The sequence below is a fragment of the Culicoides brevitarsis genome, chromosome 3, assembly GCF_036172545.1.
Source record: "Culicoides brevitarsis isolate CSIRO-B50_1 chromosome 3, AGI_CSIRO_Cbre_v1, whole genome shotgun sequence".
In the NCBI taxonomy this organism is placed as follows: domain Eukaryota; kingdom Metazoa; phylum Arthropoda; class Insecta; order Diptera; family Ceratopogonidae; genus Culicoides; species Culicoides brevitarsis.
Genome location: NC_087087.1, coordinates 17,103,921 through 17,117,773, shown reverse-complemented (window position 1 = coordinate 17,117,773; position 13,853 = coordinate 17,103,921). Strand labels below are relative to the sequence as shown.

At 30.4% G+C, this 13,853-nt stretch overlaps 4 protein-coding genes across 4 annotated transcripts; 3 read left to right on the top strand and 1 right to left on the bottom strand.

Moving 5' to 3' along the window:
• The first annotated feature begins 1,479 nt into the window (after positions 1-1,479).
• On the top strand, positions 1,480-2,310 carry LOC134834919 (uncharacterized). Its single transcript, XM_063849726.1, has 2 exons — positions 1,480-1,751; positions 1,814-2,310. Exons 1-2 carry the CDS (start codon positions 1,561-1,563, stop codon positions 2,187-2,189), a joined length of 567 nt encoding a protein of 188 aa, XP_063705796.1. The 5' UTR covers positions 1,480-1,560; the 3' UTR covers positions 2,190-2,310.
• Positions 2,311-3,262: 952 nt separating this feature from the next.
• On the bottom strand, positions 3,263-5,273 carry LOC134833515 (glucose-fructose oxidoreductase domain-containing protein 1). Its single transcript, XM_063847848.1, is given in 2 exon segments — positions 3,263-4,639; positions 4,641-5,273. Coding segments are annotated over 2 exon segments (1,203 nt in total). The 5' UTR covers positions 4,890-5,273; the 3' UTR covers positions 3,263-3,685.
• An 88-nt stretch (positions 5,274-5,361) lies between these two features.
• On the top strand, positions 5,362-8,712 carry LOC134834176 (solute carrier family 25 member 44). Its single transcript, XM_063848748.1, has 2 exons — positions 5,362-5,537; positions 7,150-8,712. Exon 2 carries the CDS (start codon positions 7,295-7,297, stop codon positions 8,351-8,353), a length of 1,059 nt encoding a protein of 352 aa, XP_063704818.1. The 5' UTR covers positions 5,362-5,537; positions 7,150-7,294; the 3' UTR covers positions 8,354-8,712.
• Positions 8,713-10,381: 1,669 nt separating this feature from the next.
• LOC134834640 (interleukin-1 receptor-associated kinase 4-like) lies at positions 10,382-12,071 on the top strand. Its single transcript, XM_063849375.1, has 2 exons — positions 10,382-11,712; positions 11,772-12,071. Exons 1-2 carry the CDS (start codon positions 10,420-10,422, stop codon positions 11,949-11,951), a joined length of 1,473 nt encoding a protein of 490 aa, XP_063705445.1. The 5' UTR covers positions 10,382-10,419; the 3' UTR covers positions 11,952-12,071.
• The last annotated feature ends 1,782 nt before the right edge of the window (positions 12,072-13,853 follow it).

Sequence of the window (13,853 nt, the reverse complement as noted above, 5' to 3'; positions counted from 1 at the left end):
TTTTTTGTTTACAAAAATTTTGAAGTGAGACGAACGAAAGTGATAAATAACAAAAGGGTGACACAAATATCAAAAATGTTTTCAATTTCTTCCAAACTAATTTTTTGGCAAATTTTCAAAAGGGGTATTAAATAAATATCTAAAATGTTAAAAACGGTTTTGATCAAATTTCTTTTGAAAGAAAAAAAATTATTAATTAAATTAAAAATTTTAAAAACACTTTAAAATTCAATATTTTTTTCTTTTTAAATTTTTAAGCGAAAAACTATCAATTTTTAAAGAAAAATACTCTATTCTCCTGATGGATGAAAAAGTAGAAAGATTCACAAACGTCGTAGATACACGTTGTATTTTTTAAGATTTATTCTTGGCGTTCAAAATCTTCTTCTCTCATTCATATTGTACGCCTAACGTTGCTAAAATGCCTTTGACAGGTCCAGGCTACTACTTAGTCCATCATCTAGGCAAGTCCATCTACTTAGTTCATTTTTTTTAAATTCGAGACAGGAAATGAGGTATATTCTGCATGGGGTACTTATCTTTTTTCGTCATGGCATTTAATCACCGACACACTAAGTTTTGATGATTCTGTCGGTTTTTGAGACGGGGACGACAGAAGAATTACTGGGAGAAATACTTGGCGCGATGATGTCGTTAGCCAGTATTTTTATTTCTTTATTTATATTTTCTTCCTCCTTTATTGCTACTACTTTGCCGTTTAACTTAACGTCCTCGATCTCCTTTTGCAATATTAATTCGATTTTCTTTTGCCATCGTATATTGATATCATGGGACCAATATGCCAAGCTCACCTTTTATGCCTTTTCTCGTCGTAGTGTCATAAGCCCAAGTGCATCTTACATCGCAAGGAATATTTTTCAAAGCTTCGGCACAAACAACTTCTTCGCCTAAGCAGAAAAAATGAGAAATGATGAAAATTGTAGAGTAAACAAAGAAAAATAGATCGCCATTAAGTCATTGACCAGTTTGGCGATGATTATTGTCGGTTCTTCCTGATCGAAAGCGGCGATGTCGTTATATATCTCAAATTGTGACGACGAGACGTTGTGAAATGAGCATTGCATCGTTTACGAACGGGAATCTCCAATATTCATCAGGTCCAACACTGTTCGTAGTTGACACATTCCCTAGTTGGACTTCCCAGAGCAATGAGTGGAAGCGTGCTGGGCCCATAACCTGTTGTAAAGTAAAACACTTCTGTTCTATTGAATAAAAACTTAAAATGACAATTAAAGAAAATCAAAACAAGAAAATTTGGAAATGGATAAAGCTTAAACGAAAAATAGAGTTCAATTCCGTATTTTACTTCGAAAAATTTAGAAAATAAATATGAATTAAATTATTTCGATCAATTATTTTTAATAATTTTTCATACCCCCATGGACCCTTAAATTTAGTAAATCAAGCTATTTGGCAACCCTAATCGATAATATTTTTCACCGGGATACAAACCACAAATTTAAAAAGAAAACAAAAACAAAATTTAGGCGGACTTTTGAATTTTTGATCTAAATTTGAATTAAAACCCATTCCAATTTTATGGCTTTTGCCTCAGAGCATCCCGAAATGACGACACCTTCCACAAACGAAGAGCCACCCTTCACACCAGACTCTCTCAATGAAACCGAGATCCAAGATGTGATAATGGAAATACAAAATTTGACGGAATGTTTAAGAAATTGTCAAGCTCACGACGATATTTCGGAAGTGGATGAAGATGAATTGAAAAAGTACCGAAACTCACCTTTTAAAAAATATAATTTTCCAATAAATTTCCTTTGAAATTTTTCAGCCAACTAGAGGAAATTTCCAACAGCACCGATCAAATAGAAAAACTTTTGAACACCGAAAAGTCTCTTGACAAAAAATTACGTCAAAAATCCCAAAAAGTACGTGATTTGCTGGAACGTCTTGTGCAACTGCGTTCCTTGAAGAAAATCTCCAAGTCGGAAAAAGACACGGATCGGCTGATTTTCAAGATAAATACGATGCGGGCAGTTACCTCACATCTCATGACCGAGTATGTCAAACGTAATTACGATGAGAAAATGAGTTTTAGTGAACATTTGTGGGCGATGGATCTCGTGAAACATGTTTCAGCCAAAACGACTCTCAGCTACTACCAACGGAAACTTGAGAAAAAACAGGGAAATGATACAACCGCTTAAAGTTAATTTGTGTAAATAAAAAGTTTAATTGCAATTAATAGAATAAGGCTATTTTTGGGGTGACTCTAAATTAAATCAAAAAGTTTTTTCAAAGTACTTATTGTTTAAAATTCATAATTAATTAATAAAAAAAAACAAAAATTTTCGATAAAAACTGATACGATAAAAAAAAATCGATTTTGAAGATATTTAATAATAATTTCTAAGAAAAAATAATTTTCGTTTGAATTAATTAATTTTAATTTTAAAAAAATATTTGCAAATTTATATTAAATTTTGTTAGCTTAACAAAACGAAACTTGAATTAATTATTCAAAAAATTAAATAAATTTTAAATTAATAAAATTAAAAATTTTTATTTAAAAAATTTTAAATTAATTAATTTAATAAATTTTTAAAATTTTAAATTAAATTAAATTATTTAAAATTTATTTTTTGCATAAGTAATTTAGATTTTAGTGGAAAAAATCTAAAAAAAATATTTATTTATTTTTTGTTTTTTGTTAATTATTAATTTAAAAAATATTCTTTGTGTTTCAAATAATTTATAATTAATAAATTATCAATTAATTTAAATAATTAAAATTGAATATTTAAAAAAAATTATTTTAATTTTTTTATTTTTGTTGAGCTAACAAAATTAAACTTAAGAGCTTTATCAAAAAAATATTTAAATATTAATTAAAATTTTAAATATTTTCATTAAAAATTAAGAATGAACTAAATAATTAATTAATTCTATTTAGGCAAGTGCAATTTCAAAAAATGTTTCAGATGTCCTCCCACCTAACTTTTTCCGAAAATCCAAAGAGGGAATAATGGAATAATGATAATAGTTTTGAAATATTATAACCTTCAAAACATACGAAAAATGACTAGAAATCATCAAAAATTGTTTAAAATCTATAATTTTTGGTATATTTTGCAATTTTTCAAAGGGTTACACTAATTTTCATAGAAAAAATTAAAAAAAAATTAAATTTGAAATTTGCCAAAAATTTTTAAGTTTTAAAAAAGTCGTTAAAAATTTTTTTAATTTTTTCTTAAAATTTTTTTTTCGAAAATTTGTCAAAATTTTAAAACAAAAGATGCAAAATGTCTTCAAAGCACACAATTTAATGTAAAAGCTCTTTAAAAATAGTGAATAAGATGGAAAAATCATCAATATCATTGTTTTCCATTATCATTATTCATTACTCCCACCTCCTTACTTTTTGAGGTCCAAAATAATGTGAAACATTTTTTGAAATTGTACTTGCCTTATTTGTTTTAATTTAATTTTAATTAAATTAATTATTTAATTATATTATTTCTTAAAATTTAAAAAATTATTTTTTCTTAATTTTTTTCCAATTTTTTTATCAGAAGATATTTTTATTTGCAAAACTTTTTGATTTAATTTAAAACGCCTCAAAAAAATTTTTTTTTTGTTCATAAAATTAATGATAAGTAAAGTTAATAATACTTCAAAATTTCTTTTGTACGTCAGATTTTTTTTACATAATTTTCGCTCCCATGCGTGCCGCTTGCAAATACTTCGCGTTATTATTTGGCGACTCCGAGACAATCGAAACTCTCTGCCACGCACGTTCATCGCTTGACTTCCGAATCGCATCAAGAACTGCCTGCACATAGAGCCCATCTTCGAAATTCGCCGCCAACTGCACGGGACTCTTGATCCAATTCACCTGCCCCGGCGTACCTTGCACTTGTTCCTGATTATTCGGATGAAAGGCTGCCGCCAAATTGCCCACCATCTTATACAGTCCCTTCACATATGGCTTCGGAAGTGACGTATCCGAATTGGGCAACGCCAAATCCTGCACATCCAAGTAAATAACTTCCTCTTTCAACTCGCCAGGGTCCCCTTTGAGCTTGTGTCCGATCAAATCGCCGCCACGAACGGTTAAATGCCCCGCACTGCCACAAATTAGCACTTCTTGGTTGAAAGTCGTGCTGGAAACGTGACTATGGAGATTAGCGGTGACCAGAGTGCCTCCCTCCAATTCAAGCTGGAACGTACAAAAGTCGGGCGCGGTAATTGTTCGTATCCCAGCGACTTGCGCCGTGTTCATTGTGTAAGTCCGAACCACTCCGTGCACTTTAATTGCCTTCCGGTCCGTTAAAAAGGTCACGAGATCGATGACATGACTTCCAACAAGGTTCAAAATGCCACCTCCCATGGTCGAATCGCACAACCAATCGTAGGTATTGTGAAGTAACGTCCCCATTCGCACCCGAATATCGATTAAACTGATCTCGTGAGGTGCCCCGATGTACCCATCGGCAATGGCTTTCTTCATGTACGCAAAAGCGGGCAAAAATCGCAACGAATAGTTCACGATTGAGATCAACGACGGGTAATACTGACCTGCTTTCACCATTTTTAGTGCATCTAACTGAGAAATTCCAAAAGGTTTGTCGCACATGACGTGTTTCCCGATGCCCAAGAGCCTTCACGGAAATCTGCGAATGCAAGTAAGGCGGACAAAGTACAAAAATCAAGTCGACATCCTTCCGCAAAAGCACGTCATCGATGCGATTTGTGAAGAACGGGATACTCAGCAACTTTGCCACCTCTTCAGCTTCCTTCAAAACGGGTCCCCAGAGCCCGACGATGTTAAATCCCTTCTCCCGGAGAAACGGCACCAGCACTTTTGTCACATCACCCGTCCCAAAAATCCCGATTCCAGGCAACATTTTTACGATTTTCGTCAATTTCTTTGTTTACGTATGCAAATCCGGAGAATTTTCTTATTTTGACATATTTTTGCAGCAACGCCAGACCGAGAAATGCAAATTTTTAGTGCAACAACTCTCTTTTTCCTACATAAAATGCAGCTAGTTTTGCAAAAGCAGGTTTCGGAAGTGATTAATTTTGTGTTTGTTTGATCCGCAACAACGCACAACTTTCACTGTGGTATTAAAAAATGAGGAGTGTCGTCGGTTTCTGACTTTGGTCAACGGTAATTCGAGTTTTATGAGAGAAAATCTCTTTTAAATCGATAAATTTTCAATTTTTTCTAATTTTTTTAATTTAAAATTCCTTTTAGGAAGCAGATCCTTGGAAATTTCGATGATAAAAACAAAACGTTAACGATTCTGGCACGCCCCCAACTTCTCACTGGAACAGCTGATCGGTCCCGTTAAACATTCCACAAGCAAACGTCAAGAAAAGATAAAAATTGAAAACATTCAGAATCGGAAAATTTTGTAAATTTTACCTTTTTAACGGGGAAAAATCCAATTTTTATCAATTTTTGTTGTGTGAAAGTCCAGTTTTTGGTCGGAGGAAGTCGTTAAAGTGGGTGTCGTTCGTCGCAGAGCCCAAAGTGATTCAAATTCGAGGTCAGTAAACTCTTGAAGGACTCGATTCCCGAATTTATTTACAACAAAAAAAGAATGATTTCGTCATCCGCCACCGAGATTACATAAATATTTCGTTATCGCGACGTTATCCGTGTAAAAAGAAGATCTTATCGCAGTTGTTAACAAACAAAGCAGCATGAAAGCAACAAAAAATCTTTCGGTGTCAAGGGCGTTAAGTGTCTTTGTGTGTCACACGACTATTAAAGAAGTTATTTTTACGCGAGTGATGTTAAAAGTGCATCAGATCATCTTCATTGACATGCAGAATCGGCATTTTTTTGTCGTGTTTTGACGAGAAATCATGAGTTTTTGTGATGGAGATGACGGGTTTTTAAAGGAAATTTGGGAATTTTTGTCGTTCATGTGACGATAAGTTTTTAAATTTTAACTTTTTGGTTTGGATTTTAGGACAAAAGAATAATTTTTTTTCTAAATAAAAGTGGAAAATTCTTAAAAACTTTAGGAAAACCCGGAAAATTAGTGGAAAATCGGAAAACTCTCGATCTTAAAATGCTCTTAAAAGTCTTTAGATCAACAAAAAAATGTATTTTTGTGAAAATTCTCGGGAAAACTCGGAAAACTTTGTAAAAAAAAATTTGGAAAATCCGGGAAATTCATGGAAAATCAAAAAATTTTATGAATTAATAATTTTAAAATATTCGAACGACTCTTGTATGCAACGAAAAAAGTGAAAATTCATGAAAATTTTCGGAAAAGCTCGGAAAATTTTGTAAAAAAAATTGGGAAATCCGGAAAATTCATGGAAAATCTAAAATTTTTTGAATTAATAATTTGAAAATATTCCAACAACTCTTGTATGCAATGAAAAAACTGAAAACTTGTAAAAATTTTCGGAAAAGCTTGGAAACATTAGTAAACAAAATTAGACATACCCGGGAAATTCGGAAAAAGTAGGAAAAATCGGAAAAACTTTGAAAAATGTTTGTGAAAATTCTCTTCTGCTATGTTTATAAATATTTAAATTTCATGAAAATTTTTAGGAAAAATCCGGAAAACTTGTGGAAAGTCGGAAAATTTTTGACTATTTGAGGAAAATCGGAAAACTTTCTCAAAATTTATTGACATAGAAGATAAAAATTTGTGTAAATGTTTGAAAATACAGAAAAATTTGGAAAATTCATGAAAAATTTGGAAAATTCATGAAAATTTTGGAAAATTCATGAGTGACAATTCGAAAAAAAATTTAAAGGCACATTTTTATTTAAAAAAATTGATAGAAAATCGTAAAACTATGAAAATTTTGTGATATTTAGTCGGAAAATTCTTGGAAAATCTAAAAGAAATTTTAAATTTAATTTTTTTTTATGTTGCTATTTACGAAAAAGAGCAATTTTTTTAAAATATTTGAAAAAAAAAAAATAGTTTTTCCTCCGGAAAATTTTTTAAAACCCGGAAAAGCTTGAAAATTTGTTAAATTTGTTAAAATATTTGTAGAAATTTTTGAAAAAAAAAATGAAATTCATAGAAAAACTCGCGAAAAGTCATAAAAAATCTGTGAAAAAAATTTTAAGAACTTGTTGATAAATATTTACAAAAGTAGCAATAAAATTTTTTTCTATTTTTATTTTAGGTGTTATTGAACTACACAGCGGCACAGATGATGGCGCAACGGTAAACAAGACGCGATGCTGTTGACGATGAATTTTTCTACTTTTTCACTGTAACGCAATTTTTCTCACGAAAAAAAAACATGAATTGAACAAAACAAACAAAAAATGCTGATAGACAAGAAGACGAGTGGCGCTGAAGTGTCTCCGTCGCCATCGCCGCCGCCCGTCATCGATGCAAACATCCTCGGAAGAATGTCCGGCCTCGATTCGACGCCATTCCTCAAGACAATCGAGTGGGACATGATGGACAAGCAAAAATTCTTCCCGCTTTCCATGCTAAGTTCCTTCTCGGTGCGCTGTTGCTTATTTCCGCTGACCGTCATCAAGACGCAACTTCAGGTGCAGTTCAAAAATGACATTTATTCCGGCATGTTGGACTGCGGCGCCAAGATTTACCGCAACGAAGGCATCAGTGGACTGTATCGGGGCTTTTGGATTTCGTCGTTTCAGATAATTTCCGGTGTTTTTTACATCAGCACGTACGAGGGGGTGCGACATTGGCTTAGTCAACATAATGCCGGGCAACGAACAAAAGCTTTAATTGGCGGGGGATGTGCTTCGATGGTAGGACAGACGATTATTGTGCCGTTCGATGTGATATCGCAACATGTGATGGTGCTTGGCATGGGAGCGAACGGGAAAAAACAGCATGGAAAACACTCGGTGAACCCGTTGGGCATCAAATTCGACCAAAATACGCCGAAATTCCGACTGGGACTCGCTGTGGCGGGCGAAATTCTGCGACGTGACGGTTTCCTCGGGTTTTATCGCGGCTACACCGCAAGTTTAATGGCTTACGTACCGAATTCAGCGATGTGGTGGGGCTTTTATCACATGTACCAGGACGAGCTGATCAAAGTGATGCCGGATTGGGTGTCGCATCTCTTCATTCAGTGCGTGGCGGGCAGTTTTGGCGGTTTCACGACAACAATTATCACAAATCCGCTCGATATTGTGAGGGCACGGCTGCAAGTGCAGCGTCTCGACTCGATGAAAGTGGCGTTTTGCGAGTTGTGGGCCGAGGAACGGATGCGGATGTTCGTGAAAGGGCTGTCAGCGCGTCTCGTACAGTCAGCTGCCTTCTCATTTTCCATAATTTTAGGCTACGAAACGATAAAACGCGTGTCCGTGAACGAACAATACCGACATATGGTCAAGTGGTAGACAAGAAGTGGCAATTATTCACACAAATTATTCGTAGTTAGGCTTTAAGTTTTATAAATTCACACAAAAAAAAATATTAGTTGACAATTTTTCTTAAAAAAATTCTTAAAAAAATCCCCGATATCCAAAAATATTTATTTTTTTTTTAATAAAATTATTTTTTTATCAACTCATAAATAGGCACTAACAGCTCAAAACCTCCGATCACTACTTATCTTTTTAAAAAGAGCTTCAGTGAGTAAAAAATATTAGTAAATGTTGTTATATGATTGTTAATGTGAATCGTAGATTAGAGGAAATAAAATTATTAGTTGTAAACTTTTGTAAAGAAAATTACCAAAACACTTGTTGAACTTAGAAAAAAAGCTACAGTCATTAATATTATTATTTATAAATAAATAAAAATGAAAAAAAAAATTAAAACTTCATGAATTGATTTTTTTAAACGCATGGTTTGTTGGAAAGAAAAGGTTTTCTTTAAAATCTATATATTATTTTTAGGTACATTTTTTTTAATTAAAAAATTAAAATGAGGCTTTTTTTGATTAAAACATATACGGATAATAATTATATATTCGATTTAATTTTGAAATATCTTCAAGTATTTGTCAAACAAAAACCTTAAATATTGGAAATGGAAGTATGTTGAACCGAAAAAAAAATAAAAAAATTGAAATGAGCTTAAGAAGAAACTTAAGTTTTGCTATTCGTAATTTTTTTTTCAAGTTTTTATTATTTAATTTTTAGACGAATAAATTGAATATATTCCTCCGATTTTGTTGAAAAAATTCAGAGGGGAGAATAAAAATTAAATATGGAATCATTTTTGACATTTTTTTGATTAAAAATCACGAAAAATTACTTTTCACAATAAAATCATACAAAAAACAGAAGAAATTAGCTTTAGTAAGAAGCATCCTTTTAAAATTTAAAAAATTTTTTTTACATCACGTGACCTTTTTTTTATCTCAAATATTTTTGTTTTTGGAGATTTTGTTTGATTTTTTTCCTCTTTTGAGTTCAAATTTGAAAATAATATTAATTAAAATTAACTCAATGTTAAAAATCATCATAAACGTCTAGAAGCGTTGAAAAATCACAAACAAAAAATTCAAAAATATTTTAATTTTTTAATATTTTTTTTTCCTAAACTTATGTTTTCAAAATTTTTGAAGAAATGTTTGAAAAAAGTTTTTTATGAAACCTTTTTTAATTTTTTAGTTGAATTGAAAAAAACTCTTTAATTTTTTTCATTTTGTATGAAATAGTATTTCATAACTTATTTTTTGCCAGCCATTTTGAAAAAAAGTTTTTGGGAAAAAAAGTTTGAAAAAAATTTGTAGCGGCCTAACTTCAAACTTTCAAAAAAATTTATGAAAAATTTCTTTATAAAAATTATTTAAAATTTCAAAAAAAAAATCATAAAAATAGCTGTCAAAAAAATGTTGAAAAATTATTTTTTTTTTAAATATTTTTAGAGAAGAAAATTCATGTAAAATTTCGTTTTTCCAAAATACAAAAATTCCTGAAAATTAAAATTATATTTAAAAGAAGATTTAAAATATGTAAAGATAAAACTTTCAAAAATTTCTTGAAAAAATATGAAAAAAAAGACCAAAAAGGGTAAAATTTTATGATTTTTTTTTTAATTTTTAGTTAATTTAAAATTATTTTATTAAAGAAAATGTTTCATACCTAAATAATGAAAACTCAATGGGAGTTAAAAAAAATACCTAATTTTAAAAATTTTTTGGGTATATTATTTTCAAATTTGAACTCAAAAAATGGAAAAACTCTAACAAAATTTCCTAAAATAAAAATAATCGAAAAAATCAAATTAATCCCGTTTATGAGCAATATTAACGTAGTTTCGTACAAAAACTTGTTTTTTTTGTTCTATAAATGATTCATCATAGCTACAATTTTTTGTTAGCTAACCGGATTGCAACTGTTATTTATTTTCAAACAGTGATCGAGATAGACTTCGATGATCGAGTAAAAAGTAAATATTATTGTTTTTTTTTTAAAATTTTTTATTTTTAAATATTTAAATTTTAGTCTCCAAAATGGAATTAGAAAAATTATCAATAAATAACCCCACAAAGCCCGTTGACGAGATGCTAAAAACTGAAATCCGCTTACTGGCTGCCGAAATAAAACATCAAATTGCCCGAAAACTGGAAAATCGGAACAACTTTGAGGAATTCATGCTGGCACTGCCAAAAAATCTCAGCGATTTTCTCAGTAAAAAATTCGAAACAAACGAATACGAGCGAAAGTACAACATTGAACAGGTGCAAGCGATCCAAAATGCCAGTGAATACCAGAGAAGACGACGACTGAACATGGAAATTTTATTGGATGAATGGGGAACTTCGGGTCGCCAACGACCTTGCGTAGTGCATTTATTAGCGGCTTTGGATAAAGTTAATTTACGAAATGCCTCAAATATTCTGAGAACTTATGTCGGAGTTAATGAGAAAATCGATGCCACCGTTGAATTTTCCTCGGATTTGAATGAACCACAGATTTATGAGGAATCACGGGATGATGACCTTGAACTCAAAGTAATGCTTGAACTAAAAAACAAAAATAATCCAACGAATGAGGAAGGAACTTTAAAAAGACTGAATATTTTGGAAGAGGTGCGTTCCTTAAATATCAAGGAGTTCAATTATTCCGAAATTAAAGAAAAAACCAACAATTTTAATAAGCAACGATATGAAGACGTCACAAGTCCCGGCAGATTTTTGGGGTCCGGAGGTTTTGGAAAAGTATTTTTAGCTACAAATCTAGTCGAAAACATTCCTTTTGTGGCTGTCAAAGTAATGGCAAAAGTTAATGACAAAGAGTACAAACATTTTTGTCGAGAATTGAAGATCATCTCGGAGCTTCAGCATGAAAACATCTTAAAACTTCTCGGATATTCGCTGGAAAATGAAGCTTGTCTAATTTACGAGTATGCCTGCAATGGTTCCTTAAGTGCTCTTTTAGAAAAAGCTCGAGGTGACGAAAGTGTCTACGAATTTCGCGATCGCGTGAGAAATTTATGGGAAATATCAAAAGCACTAATTTATCTTCACAATGAAAAAGGTCTTGTTCATCGCGATGTGAAGCCGGAAAATATTCTTTTAGACGGAAAAACGGCAAAATTATGCGATTTTGGATTAGTTAAGCCGTTGGTCAAGGGCTTTGCTACCGACACCAGAATAGCAGGAACAAATCACTACATGGCACCGGAATTACAGTATGAAGTTACTACTTCTGCTGATGTTTATGCCTTTGGACTCGTTATGTTGATAACACTGACTGATTTGCAACTTGTGGATAAACGTCGAGCAGATGATGATTTATTTTTGGTAATTTTATTTTTTTTTTGTGAAATTTATTTTTTTAAAATTTTTTTTTAATTTTTTAGCCCAGTTTTGTGAAAAAACGAATTAATGATTCAGCAAGGCATCATGAGTTCATGCCAAGCATATCTGACGCTCGATTGAAGATGATTGAATTGTCGTTGCTTTGTTCCCGTATGGATAAGACTGTTCGACCCCCAATCAAATTTGTGTATGAAAAATTGAGTGAACAACTTGAGGCCTGATACTTTAAATTACCAAGTGTTGATAAAGCTGTGAAATAAAAAAAATAATATAGGCGAATAAATTTAATATTTTATTTATAGAAAAAATTTAGGGGGAGTAGTAAAAATTTAATAAAAATTGGGGACATATTTGACTAAAAATTTTTGAATAAAAAAAATAATTATCATAAAAAAAATTGTTTTTTTTTTATTTTTTAATTATACAAAAATGTCCCCTTATTGAAATTCAGATGAAAAAAATTAAATCCAAAAAAATTAATTAATCTATTTTTGAAAATTTGAAGTTAGGCCGCTACAAATTTTTTTCGAACTTTTTTCCCAAAAACTTTTTTTTTTTAAATGGGGAGGGGCAAAAAATAAGATATGAAATACTTTTTCATACAAAATGAAAAAATTTAAAGAGTTTTTTGTCAAAAAGTTTCATAAAAAAACTTTTTTCAAAAATTTCTTCAAAAATTTTAATGAATTTCAGTTTAATGAATTTCGAAAAAGAATTAATATAGAAGAAAATTCTTGTAAAAATATCAATTTCTAAACAAAAATTAAAAAAATAATAAAAAATTAAAATTTTTTTTTTTTTGGGCAAAAAAGTATCCTTATTTTCATAGCCGAAAAATTTTTTGGAAAAAAAAATTTTTTTTAATTTTTATTTTCAAAAGAATTTTTTTAAAAAAATTTAAAAAATTTAGAATTTTTGTTTTGATCAATCATATTTAATCAAAATTTCAAAGCTAAAATTGAAAAATATTCATTCATAAAGATGATTTTTTCTATCAAAAATTTTTTTAGGCCGCTCCAAATAAAAATCAAAAATAAAGTCCAAAATTTTTAAAAATGAAGGGGGGGGGGCAAAATAAAAAAAAAATTTGAAATACTTATTTTCATACAAAATGACAAAATTTTAGCAATTTTTGACCATTGATCAACATGTTTGTTGCTTTTTAATGAAACTTTCAAATTAAAAATTGATTTAAGATCATTTTAAGTTAAAAATTAAAATTTCATAAAAAATAACTGTCAAAAAAATTTGAAAAAAAAAATCAGTAAATTATGAAAAAATTTTTTATTTAAGAAATTTAAAAGTTTGATCGATTTTCAAAACAAAAATTAAAATAATTGAAAATTTTTTATAAATTTTTTTGAAAATGTCTTGAAAAATTATGAAAATACAACAAAAAACGATCAATTTTGATGAAATTTTTAATTTTTTTTTTTTATTTTGCCCCATTGGATTTTTGACTTTTGAAATGGGGCATCGGATTTTATTTTTGATTTTCGTTTGAAGCGGCCTTAACTAACTAAAAAAAATCAATTTAAATTAGAAATTCTTTTTATAAACAACGATCAACGGTCAAAATTTTATTGAATATTTTTCATTTTGTATTTTGTAAATTTTTTGCCCCATATTTAAAAAAAAAGTTTTTGGGTTAAAAAGTTTGAAATAAATTAAATTATGTAATTAAAATTAAAAAGGAACAATTAAATTTTTTAAAGTAAAAACGTATTTTTTAAAGTAATTTTTCATCAAAAACTTTAATTTAAATTTTCCTTAAACTCATAATTCCACACTCTTTTTACTCTAAATAACATTTTACGAGCCATTCACTCAGTTTGTGTTCCTTTATTCAACGGCCTCTTAAATTTTTTCACTCTTTTCTTCAGTCTTTCAATCCTTTTTCTCTCTTCTTCCTCTTTTCTCTGCCTACTTCCAATTTTCTTGCACTTGTGAACCAAAATTTCCATTATCAACACAAAAACCGTGCCCGCCAACCAAATCCCGTAATACTTGAACAACGTAAAAAGCTCCTTCATGCTCAAAAATCGCTGAGTTTTCTCGAAAAAAATTCCCCGCTTCACTTGTCTCGTATACGCCAAGTTACTTTCCGCCATGGCTTTGCTGTA